The sequence below is a fragment of the Prunus persica genome, chromosome G1 (assembly GCF_000346465.2).
Source record: "Prunus persica cultivar Lovell chromosome G1, Prunus_persica_NCBIv2, whole genome shotgun sequence".
In the NCBI taxonomy this organism is placed as follows: Eukaryota; Viridiplantae; Streptophyta; class Magnoliopsida; order Rosales; family Rosaceae; genus Prunus; species Prunus persica.
This window is the reverse complement of record NC_034009.1, coordinates 27,413,535-27,426,371: the sequence shown is the minus strand read 5'-3', so window position 1 is coordinate 27,426,371 and position 12,837 is coordinate 27,413,535. Positions and strand designations below refer to the sequence as shown.

The 12,837-nt window shown below is 37.0% G+C and overlaps 2 protein-coding genes across 2 annotated transcripts; both read left to right on the top strand.

Moving 5' to 3' along the window:
- Positions 285–2,549, top strand: LOC18788544 (protein NRT1/ PTR FAMILY 2.13). Its single transcript, XM_020555213.1, has 4 exons — positions 285–467; positions 562–779; positions 897–1,474; positions 1,577–2,549. Exons 1-4 carry the CDS (start codon positions 311–313, stop codon positions 2,439–2,441), a joined length of 1,818 nt encoding a protein of 605 aa, XP_020410802.1. The 5' UTR covers positions 285–310; the 3' UTR covers positions 2,442–2,549.
- Positions 2,966–8,320, top strand: LOC18791373 (protein NRT1/ PTR FAMILY 2.13). The gene is made up of 4 exons (XM_007221961.2): positions 2,966–3,337; positions 3,536–3,753; positions 5,788–6,362; positions 7,094–8,320. The coding sequence occupies exons 1-4, from the start codon at positions 3,130–3,132 to the stop codon at positions 7,962–7,964; spliced, it is 1,872 nt and encodes a 623-aa protein (XP_007222023.2). The 5' UTR covers positions 2,966–3,129; the 3' UTR covers positions 7,965–8,320.

Genomic DNA, 12,837 nt, shown 5'->3' with positions numbered 1-12,837 from the left:
TTTACTATAATCCCATCTGATGCATTGAGACGGTGACTTCTTTTTGAATTGCAAAACTTTAATATATATTTTTCATTCAACAATTAAATTAAATATTATAATATTAAATTTCCAATAGTCTTCCTCCTATTAAAGTCCAAAAGAAAAGTGCCCTTCTTTGCTCCTTCAGGAGCTTGACAACTCAGTAGGAAAATCTGGTGCTGATGCATGGCAGGGCACGTGCCCCCGTCTCCTCCATGCTTGTGTTCCCAAGGTGGCCTTCTCCCTTGTATATGACCAGACTCCCAACTTACATTACAGTGGCAGAAAGATGGCGAGGGAAAAGTGCTTCTCAAACCTTTCTTCTGATGAGTCTTCTGAATCCTCCGACGCATTGTTGCCAGAAAAAGATGACCATCTAGACTTGCTAGATTCAAGTAGCGCAATCCAAACAAAGCCTGGATGGAAGGCCATGCCATACATCCTAGGTATATAATTTTATATATATATGCTTGTTATTCAAGAAAATTGAAAAGTTTTATGAATTGGGATTTTTTGTTTTTCTTTTCTTTTTCCTTGCAGCTAATGAATCAATTGAGAAGATGGCAACATATGGGCTGACAACAAATTTTATGGTGTATTTGGTGAGGAAGTATCACATGGATCAGGTTTCTGCTGCCAACATTCTCAACATTTGGATCTGCGGCTACTCTTTATTGACAGTCGTTGGTGCCTCAGTTGCTGATATCTATCTTGGCAAATTTCTCACCATTGCGCTGGCTTCCCTTGCAACTCTCGTGGTACACAATTAATTATTAGCATTTTATCTAAAATTAATCATGATTTACTAGCTTAATTGGGTCCTTAGCATAATCTAATTATTATTAATGCCTTAATTATTATATATATTGTATTAGGGGATGGTAACAATAACTCTGACAGCCTTTGTGCCACAATTAAGACCTCCACCTTGCTTCGTTGATGGGCAACAACATCTTGAGCACTGTATTTCCAACACAAAAACCCAACTGGGTTTCTTGCTGCTTGGGCTATCTTGGCTAGCCATAGGCACAGGTGGAATTAGGCCCTGCAGCATTCCCTTTGGCATTGACCAGTTTGACTCAACCACTCTAGAAGGCAGAAAATCAGTCCATAGCTATTTTAATTGGTACTACACTTCATCCACTGTGGTCATGTTGATCAACCAAACCCTGGTGATCTACATCCAAGACTCAGTTAGTTGGGCCTGGGGATTTAGCATCCCCACCCTCCTCATGTCTTGTGCAATTGCCCTGTTTTTGGCTGGCTCCAAAATTTACCACCATGTGAAGCCAGAAGGAAGCACGTATGTCAGCTTTGCACAAGTTCTTGTTGCTGCCTACAAGAAGCGCCATCTTAAGCTTCATGACGACGAAAGGGTACTCGGAGTTTTCTCCGATGTTTCATTGGATGGAAATGTGGTGCTCTCCAAGCTCCCTCTCACTGCACAATTAAGGTAAAACTTGATGGGGTTCATTTTGCCTTACATTGCTTTAATCATCATTGCTTGCTTGTTCTTTTTCTAATTCTCATTTGACACTATACTTTGGTGGCTCAGCTCCTTGAAGAAAGCAGCTTTAGTAGTGGACGATGACTTAAAAGATGATGGGTCTTGTGCAAATCCATGGAGGCTGTGCAGCATCCAACAGGTTGAAGAGGTGATATGCTTCATGAAAATCCTCCCAATATGGGCTTCTGGTGGCATCTGCTTCATGACCTATGCGCAAGAAGGAACATTTGTAGTGTCACAAGCCCTCAAAATGGACAGGCACATTGGACCCAATTTCCAAATGCCCGCTGGGTCAATCAAAATGATGTCATTGATCTCATTATGCATATGCCTCCCATTCTACGACCGTGTCCTCCAACCGGCCCTAAAAAAGATCACCAAACACGAAAACGGCATCACAACTCTCCAAAGAATAGGACTTGGGTATTTGTTCTCGATTCTGTTCGCGGCAGTGGCTGGACTGGTTGAGCAACAGAGAAGAGCTTCTTCTTTGTCACACGCTTCAGCAGATGGCGTTGCTCCCATGTCAGTGTTTTGGCTATTTCCACAGCTAATGTTCCTTGGCCTGTTTGAGTTGTTTGGCGTTGTTGGGCACATTGAATTGTACAACAAGGAGTTTCCTGAGAAGATGAGGAGCATTGCGAATTCTCTGTTCTATCTTTGCGTAGCTGGGGGTACTTATTTGAGCACCTTGGTGGTGAGCATTGTGTACAGAGTTACAGGGAAGCACGGGCAGCCCAACTGGTTGGGCAACGATATCAATGCCGGCAGACTGGACTATTTCTACTTCCTAATAGCTGCTCTCGGGGTGCTGAATTTTGTGTATTTTTGGTCCTGTGCTCGTGGATATACTTACAATTACAAGGCCAACGTAAACGTAGTAGAGACTATACAGACTGACATTTTGGTTTAGACTTTTGTCCTGTAAAGTTGATTTCCTTTTTCACAAAAGCTCTGTATTTGAACTTCATCGATAACCCTTACATATATATAAGTAGTTTGAGTTGCAATTCTAAGCCCATCTTCATAGCAAAATCATTCAATTTCGTTCCATTTCACAGGAAGGCGGTAACGGTAACGATCTTAATAGTCATTCGATCAATTACAGATTTATTATTGGACAGCTGGATTGAACATCTTAACACACCCGCTCCGTATAACCTTTCATTATAGACTGTCCTAAGTTCATACCATGATTAAAATTGGGCCTGATATTTTTCGCTTGTGGTGAATAAAGACTACAACTTGGCCCTAGTCTTTTTTTCAAAAAATATCTTTGGAAAGTAAAATTGGGCCTGGCCCGTTTTCCTTACGAGATAAGTTGGCGGAATTAATGGAAGGGTGAGGACAATTTTAATGAATGTGGGTTGCCTTCTGGCAGCACTCATGTCATGACGCCCACACCTACATTCATTTCGTCAGCCATTTTATCAACGTATTTCTCCTCTTCCGTATATATATATGTAGCTATAGCTGTGCTCCATCCACCCAAGCTTCTTACTTATAAGCTCAATCTCACACACAACTTCTCATCCATAAAAAAAGAGATTGCAAAGCTTCTGCATGTGAAGGTTTCAAAGCTGCTTAATTATATATAGATCATGTCAGATCAAAGACACTATACCATGGCCGATGGTAACAAGGAAAAACAGCAGCAGCCAAGATCCTCATTCTGCCTCCACGTCACAGAATGCTTCCAAGACGGCAGTCCAAAGCTGTCACGCAAATCATCAAGCCCAGATAACTTGGAGGATGAAAAACATGGACAAAGAAAACCTGGTGGCTGGAAAGCCATGCCTTACATCTTAGGTCTCTCTCTCTCTCTCTTCTCTCTCTCTCTCTCTCTCTCTCTCTCTCTCTCTTGAATTTCAGACAAATTACTCTAATAACCTTTTTTCTTTAATTGACATTTGTGCTTCATGCATGATATGGTTGTAAAAGCTATTTAACTTTTATAAGAAAGTGACAAAAAATGAACACGTTTTCTGAACTGGTGTGGTGGTGCAGGAAATGATACTTTTGAGAGGTTGGCTTCATTTGGGCTGTTGGCAAACTTTATGGTCTACTTGACGAGGATGTTGCACTTGGACCAGGTTTCTGCTTCCAACATTATCAACGTTTGGTCTGGTTTCACCAATTTTGCACCTCTCCTCGGTGCCTTCATCTCCGATGCCTATGCTGGCCGCTTTCGCACTATTGCTTTTGCTTCCTTCTCATCTCTTCTGGTACACCATACTCTCTCTCTCTCTCTCAATTTTTTTTCTTTTCCTTTTTTTTTTCTGCTTTTTCTGTTTTTGCAAATATCAACACTCTAGCATAGCAGTTATATATATATATATATATATATATATATATATATATAACTTCAACATATATGTGGTTTATATAACTGTGGATTTGAGTTGCCGGTAGCTCCCATATAACTGAGATATCAGATATGGGGAAAAAAACCACTCTCTCTCTCTCTCCCTCACTGTGTGTATGGCCCTCATACATTAATACATAGTGTGTTTTATTGTGTGTCATGTGTTTCAGTCTTATGGGGTTATTAATTAGGGTGGGTGGGCAAGGGGCGGGCGTTCATCTTGAGCTTTTAGTTGACTCTCTTTTTGTAAGCAAAAATCCCAGCAAATCTTTCAAAGGGTAATGATTCATGATATTTTCGAAGGGTGAAGGATTCTTTAGCAAAACCTAATCTAGCTTGGCGCTAAATATCAAAGGTTAATCGCAAACAACTACGATTAGTTAGCTAGTAATACTATAAACCTAAAAGGTAAACTGCCAAATATCCCCCTGAACTATCACGCTTGTTGAAATCTCCACATTAAATTATTTTTTCAGTTAATTTAGCCCATAAACTATTTTTAAATGGTCAATTTAGCACTTGTCATCAAGTTTTTAGACTTCCATCCAATTTTCTGTTAATTATAAGGATAATTTTGTCATTTTACAAAAATAATACCAAAAAAATATTAAAGAAAATATAAAATCATAATTTCTTCCCTCTTTTTCTTTCTTTGTTCTTTTTCCTTTTTCGTCTTCTTCCTTTCTTTCTCTTTTCTTTCTTCTCTCCCCATATCAGTAGAGACAACTCGAGGTTGTGATTGCTATTCCTCATCAACCGCAGAGCGGAATCCATCTTTTTAGATTGCAGACAGAGAGTCTTGGGAGGAAGGGGCTGGGGAACACGTTGACTTCCTCCCCCCCTCCCTTTTTTCAGTTTTGTAGTTTTAACAATTTAATTATTTTAAACTATAAAAAATTTAATTTTTATTGAACAGTAAGTCACGTGCTTAACACGTGCCATGTAGACAGAAAATTGAATGAAATTGCATGAAAACTAAGGACATGGGCTAAATTGACCATTTAAAATAATTGAAGGGCTAAATTGGTTGAAAAAATAATTTAAGGTAGAGATTTCAACAGGCGATATAGTTCAAGAGAGTATTCAGCAGTTTACCCAAATCTAAATAATCAAAGCTACCTGTCAATAGATGTATGGGTTTGGTTGGATAGTTAAGCTGGTGGAAGTAGTTTTCAAAAAGGCCAAGTGTGTATGCCTAATTAACTACACGAATAATGCACATGGATGCCTCCAGAGAACCAGAGAAATATATATTATATATTATTTTCTCTAAAAAATATTTTTGAGAAAAGTTAATATAAGTATATGCCTTCTCAATAATGTAAGTTATCTTAATAAATTGTATGACTTTGTATGCACTTGTGGATTATCAATTTGGACCATTCGTGAACTATAATTTTGTATTTGAATTTGTGGTATCAAAACTGACGGTCTATTAGTCTTCCAAAAGTCTGTACCTTTAATTGTGTCTTTTCATGTGGCCGCAAACAAATAACATTAATTGTTTCATTTGTTTGTTTGTGCACCCCTTTCATTCTCAGTCTCCGCGTGTGATCGCATATGAATCCCATCTTTATCTATTATCATTTACATATCAATGTCACTTCCAACATCTTCAACTACGCAGTGTACAATTCTACTTTAATTAGCTTTCAGAAATTAAAAATAATAATACTAATGTTTTTTTTAGTATAAACGACGGTTTAAATTATAGGAAAGATGATTTCTCACACACACACACAATTAATTAAGGTATCATGGGAGTTCAAACTTGAGACCTCTTATATACAAATTAAGGCATTTTTTCACTAAGCTAGACCCGTACGTTGACAATAATAATACTAGTTTATTATATCTCAAACATTTTTTACCGTTAACAATTATATATCAACAGGGAATGGCGACAGTTACTTTAACAGCATGGCTGCCGCAGCTGCATCCTCCGGCATGCAGCGCACAGCAGCAAACATTAGATCAGTGCACAGGTCCAACCAGAGCTCAACTGGGTACCTTGCTATTGGGTCTAGGATTTCTATCAATAGGCTCAGGAGGGATTAGGCCATGCAGCATCCCATTTGGAGTTGACCAGTTTGACCCAACCACAGAGGAAGGCCAAAAAGGAATTAACAGCTTCTTCAACTGGTACTATGCCACGTTTACAGTGGTTTTGTTGATCAGCCAAACTGTGGTGGTTTACATCCAAGACAAAATCAGCTGGAGTGTGGGCTTCGCGATCCCAACTCTGCTCATGGCTTGCTCGATTGTGCTTCTGCTTGTTGGATCTAGGGTTTATGTGCATGCCAAGCCGCAGGGCAGCATGTTCTCCAGCATTGCACAAGTTCTTGTTGCTGCTCACAAGAAACGGCACATTAAGCTTCCGGAAGAAGCAGGAATGGTAGATGGCAAATTCTACGATCCTCCAATCAAGGGGTTTTTCGTGCCCAAGCTTCCTCTCACCAACCAGCTCAGGTAATACAAATATCTATCTTAACAGATAATTCTTTAATCAAAGACTAATCATTAGTTTAAATACGCCAAATATATAAAGTTGGCCACCGTAGCTTAATTGCTTTACTGTAGATTTCGGGTATATAAATCTGGCAAATAAAGTTTAGGTTTTCTTGAGGAATTGCTTGAACTGTGACAATTATTGGTACTTAATTAATGCTGACTGAACAGATCAAAACTATCTTCATGAAATAAGCAAATCATTAACCACAATCGCATTAGCTTCTATTTTCAGATTAAGAAGGTGGTAGTGGGGGACCATATACTTTCTTTCAGTTGAGGTTGATTGCCACCAGCTTCTATTTTCCTGCCACTAAATTAAGTCATTATGTGGTACTACTACTACAGTGATATAGTTTGTCAAATTTTTCCGTTGAATAATATATATGATTAATGTTTCATTTATTGAAATCTAACCCGACTTTGGTGCGGGTTAGGCAAGTCATGCCAGTGAGTCTGTCCTTTTGCACTCAAGTTTAAATCTCTATCTTCGTAGATTAGATTAATTTAAAGTAGTTAAACAATCGCTTGTATTTTTTTATAATAAAAAAAACCTTTTAAAAATTTAGTGACAAATTTTTTTTTTCATCGTAGACACATTATTATTATTATTATTATTATTTTTTATACAAGCAACAGTGAAACATTATTCAATTAACTCCTTTTACTTCTTTGCTTGCTCACCATATTAGGTTCTTGAGCAAGGCTGCTGTAATTTTGGACAATGATTTAAAGCCAGACAGTTCTCCGATCAATAACTGGAGGCTCTGCAGCGTTCAACAAGTAGAAGAACTTAAATGCGTAATAAAAACAATCCCAGTGTGGGCTTCAGCCATCGTCAGCTTCACCTCCATGACACAGCAAGGAACATTTACTGTCTCCCAAGCCCTCAAAATGGACCGCCACCTCGGTCCTCACTTCGAAGTCCCAGCTGGCTCCCTCAGCGTCATCTCTCTGCTCACCATTGGCCTTTGGCTCCCGTTCTACGACAGGCTCCTCGTGCCAGCCCTCAGAAAATTCACAAAGCACGAAGGAGGGATCACAGTTTTGCAGAGATGTGGGATTGGGATCATATTTTCAGTCCTGTCCATGTTGGTGGCAGGGCTCATTGAAAGAGAGAGGAGGTCTTTTGCTCTTCTGCACCCTAATGAACACGTGTCATTCGCTTGGTTGGTCCCACAGCTGGTCCTGATGGGCCTTTGTGAGGCGTTCAATATTATAGCGTTGATTGAGTTTTTCAACAGGGAGTTCCCTGACCACTTGCGAAGTGTCGGAAATGCCCTTCTGTCTTGCGCCTTTGCTGGTTCGAGCTACTTGAGCAGCCTGGTGGTGAATATTGTGCATCATGTCACTGGAAGAAACAAGCGGCCGGATTGGCTGACTAAAGATATCAATGCTGGGAGATTAGATTACTTCTACTTCCTCCTTGCAGGGATTGGGGTCCTGAATTTTTTCTACTTCGTTTATTGTGCACAGCGATATCATTACAAGACCAAAAACGTATACATAATAGAAGAGAAACCCTATGCTAATCAAGTGGAGCTAGCTTCAACGGATGTTTGAAGTTGGCAGCCTATATATAGAAATTCTCTTATGCAGGCATCCAGACGTTATTATCATGCGGACGTTATATATCTTATATTATCTCTATCTACTTCATGTATCTGTATGATAATAACGTGTGGACATCCAAATAAGAGAATAAATATGTATTATCTTATTAGTGTATAGCTAGTTAATTAATTATTATAGTTTTATGTTGTAACTTAAATTCGGAGTGCTACATATATATGTCGTATAAATGTATAAGAATTGCAAGAATAAGAACATGCATCCTCTTTCGATCTCTATGTGTTAATGTTGTAACACAAGAATATGGTTTGCGTTGGAAATCAAAGTGGCGATGGAAATTTTTGTAACTATTATTCTCAACCTCAAGCTTTCTTTTTTATTTGTAGCTTTGTCTTGTTGCACCATAACAACAACAAAAAACCTTAATAAATAACATCAGTGGCACAGCTTGCGGTGGCTAAAAATACTGTTAGTATCTAACAAAAAATAACCGTGATTATTATGTATTAATTAGGTACTAATAATGTCTTTAGCCATCTCATCACGTGCCATTGATGTTAGTGTGACTGTTGATGTTTTTCTTGTATTGTTGGTTCGTGAACATCGCGCATCCGCAGACTAGTATGCCTTTTTACTGATGAAGTCATGCTCATGGTGACAATGAGTTGATGCAGTGGGAGGTTTGGTAGAAAAGACGAGTGGGATTTTTGTTTGGAGGCTTCTCTTTGTTGGTATGGCGCATGGGGGCGCATGGGAGCATATAAGGCTTAAAAGCCGCAATGGTTTACTTTTCTGCTGCCTTGCCTTCCGTATATCTCATGATCTTTTTTACTTGTAGCTACAGCTATACTTGCTTTATGCGCCACAGTAACTGACATACCCAGATATGGTGACAAGAAACTGTGTGTCACTTGTTCAGAGAAAGCCAAAGGATTTGCAACTATCATCTTCTTGGTTCGTATGGTCAATGTCAAAAGGCCAATGGGGTCTTCTTCAGACAACAACTTGGAAGGTGTAGACGAAATTAATTATGAGTAAATTTAGGTTTTACCCATAAAAAAACTTTCACTTTTGGAAAAAGCCAAAGCTTTTTCAAAAAAGACAGAAAAACCTCTCGACTTTCAAATTAAAGACATGCAAATGTAAATGATTCATTAAGAAATCCAAAAATAAATAAGGGCAACTTTGTCCATTTTAACTTCTTTTAAAAAATTTCTCTCTCCTTTGGGTTTTTCCAAAGTCTCCCTTACTTATGTGCCACACGTATCTTCCATAATGTCACACTCTTTGTACCAAATTTTGTCATTAATTTCTCTTGTCATATATTCAAAACATGTGTCTTGGAAAAAGAGAAAAAAGACATAGATTGATAATAGGTTCAAATTCTTATTAAGGAGTTGGGTTTAATCATCAGATTTGATGTCTTTGATTCAAGTCCTTTGACTTTTATGCCACATGGAATTACTTCCCTTTTTAATATTTTTGGATGTAATCTTTTATTGTTTTATTTTTAAAATCATTTTTCGTTCCAATGTTGCCCCTTATGACTTGAAATGGGTAATAATCATTTATGTCATATTGCCTATTGCCTGTTGCATAGGTATATATATGTTGTTTCATATTTTCGACAATGTGTAATAGTATTTTATGTACCTTTTTTTATAGGTAACATACAATTTTATTTTGTCTATTTTTGTATCTGACTTATAAGTAGTCTTCTAATTTATGTTCCTAACTAACTTATAGGTAACATGATTTATCACTAAGTATTTTTCGTTGCTAATAATAATACTATTTACCTGTATGTCAGACACATAATTTAATGTGGGTGCTTGTCTGATTGATTGATATAATATGTAGGTCTTTACTTTTTATTGATTAAATTATATTTTATCCATATATTAGGAATACTATCAAGGAAAAAATTCAAAATTTAAATTCTAGAATTCAATTACAAGGAAATAATGCATTAAATTTAGATTTTCAATGTGTTTTCCTTATTTACCTCAAAGAGTAAAATCGACACCAACAAAAAAATAATAAATGTCAAAGGACCTACATCTAAAACCAAAAACGTGAGGACTAAACACAATGACAACTAATCGTTTTGGACCTAGATCTAAGAAGTCCAAAAAGAAAATATGTGGGAACTTTCAAAAATAGATAGATAGTTTAGTTTGAGTTTAGTTTGAAATTAAAAATTAAAGATAATTTCGAAAGGTTTCTAATTTTTCTTATTTGATATAAAACAGTAATTTGTTGAATGTATCCAATCACTTGTAAATCACATAAAACCAATAATCCCATATCCTGAGAGCTGCACCAGCAAAATCTTAGACGTATGATACTGTGTGTACAGCTTGTCCTTAAACTTGAGGAGGGAGTGGTCCTATATCGTGTGGACCTCCAATAAATTAAAATCGTTTAGTTTATTTGAATTGAACCCACAAAAACGTCCCTATACTTATGTAACGTGTAAGGTTCAAATTGAATATATATGTTGCTTTTACATTAGTAAAAAAAAGTAGCAACAGTCACCATTATTTGGTAATATTTGTGGCCGTGATAAAAGGTATTAGTCACCTTTTTTGACTTTTTTGGTGACTGGTCACCTTTTGTGCTTTTTTTGGTGACTAAAGCCTTTAGTCATCCCCCACAACAGTCACCAAATGTCACCAAATAATGGTGACTGTTGCCACTTTTTTTCTTCTTTCGTAGTGTTAGTACCAACAAACAAAACTACGTAACTTGTAGACTTAATGTTAATAAATGGACATCGTACCGTGGTCTTACGTTTTGGAGGTCCTATGTGAACATCTTAAATGAGGCCTTCTATTCTATATCATATGTATATTTATATGATTTTTTCTTCTTTAGTATGTTAAAAAAATATTATATGAACTCAAATTCACATTTGTAACATAAAAGAAACAATAAAAATATAATTTACACAATTACTTTAAAAAAAGGCATTAAAACATCACTTAAATATTACTCGTCTTACATTTTCGATTCAAAAGTATCAATTAACTTTACATAATCAAGTTTTTCTACCATGTCTTTTTTAATTTGCTAATTGATTCAACTAGGTTAATTAATTTAGAGCTATAAGTTAAAAAAATAATTAGATCTTTATTGAGTTTTCTCTTTTTAATTTTGAATTGAGTAATTGGGCAAGGTTTTTTTTTTTTTTTTTTTTAATGAGTGGGCTTTTATTAAGATTCCTCTTTTAAGTTTTGAATTGAATAATTAGGTAAAAAAATTTATATTTACAATAATTGATTTGGACCTAACATAATATTTATATATTACATATATTTTTAAAGAAAAATTAGGTATTAGACATAAAAATCTTCACTAATAAGGATTTGATACCTAGAGTATTTCTGTTTTGGTTTTGATACATAGGAATCAAATTTTGTTTTGGATTTGGCCAAAGAGGAGGCCCAGATTTGTTGGACCTGTCTAAATTATAAAGATAAAATACAATTTTATCCTTTTTGTTTAAAAACCTTCCAAAATCATATCTCACCCTTTCTCTCTCTCTCTATTGGACAGACGTAGACAGCGACTACCTCATATCATGGCTTCTCAAGCAATCGATGGAGATGACGATGAATGTGTAATCATTGGTGCAAATCACCACGACTCATTCTGTCATATGAGTGTGGTGGGTGATATTACATTTACTTTTGTCTTTTCGTTTTGTCGGAGTGAGTTCAGGCCAAGCTCACAGCAGCAACAATTTGCCTTCCAATACCCTATAGTATAAGTATGTATATATAGGGTATTATACAAATTGGGGGCCCTTCTAATTTGGGACTCCAAGCGGCTGTCTTGCCTGCTTGTGCCCAAAGCCTCCCCAGAAGATAAGGCAAGTATTTTCCTTAATAAATAATATTCTGATCGCTTGCCCGAGCTATATACCTGAGTATACACTCAATGTAAATTATATTGAACCTTGAAAATCATATGCTTTGCCAATTTCCAAATTGAAGACTGCCCTCTTTACTTGTCCTAGCCAAAACTTGGCTGGTTTGAGATATTGGTGTCTGTTTCTGTATGGAGTGAATCAATGGACTATATTACGAATCAGAATTCGTACAATTCTCCCACTCACTTTTGGATATCCTAGCTAGTTTCCACCACTCCCATGGCTACCATATGTGCAATGGACAGACGAGTTTTGAACAAGGTCTTAGAAAAGGTTAGAAATCCTTTTCTAAGTCGGTCAGATTTATAGCCCACTTCCTCGGAGTTCTGGGACCATCAAAAAAATTGTGAATTATTGAGACCTCACACGTATATGAACAAAGTGTCGCTAGAAAGGTCTCGGGATTTTTACTTGTATGAGTGAGTTGAAAGGTAGTTTTAATTAGTGTAGCTATCACAAAGACGTATAAAAAGATACCCAAAATTTGCTGAGTGGAATTAGCTTTCGGCTTAGCTAGCTAGGGTTCAAATCACGTGGCAATTTGATCTCTCTTTCAAGTTTCTACCTCCATGAAATATCGTGCGTGGACCAGAAAGAGCCTTGGCACTCAGTATGACTACATTAGATTATGGACATGCTTGCACGAGGAAAAAATAATATAATAACACATGGGCCGCCCACGGAGTTCAAATATAAATGGTAGGAAGATATGAGAGGCTGGATCGATTAGGTAGGTCGTCTGCCTTTTCTTACTGATGATCTGTAGTTAAGCAAAAGGGTAGGCTGGGAAAGGGATGTGGTGTGCATTCAAGCCCTGGGCTCGGTGCCATGTCGAACTGGCCTAACCCAACATCTTCCCTACTATCTTTCCTTTGGTGGTGAAAGAAACTACTGCACTTTTTATCAAAACTATGTCAATCCAAAAATGAA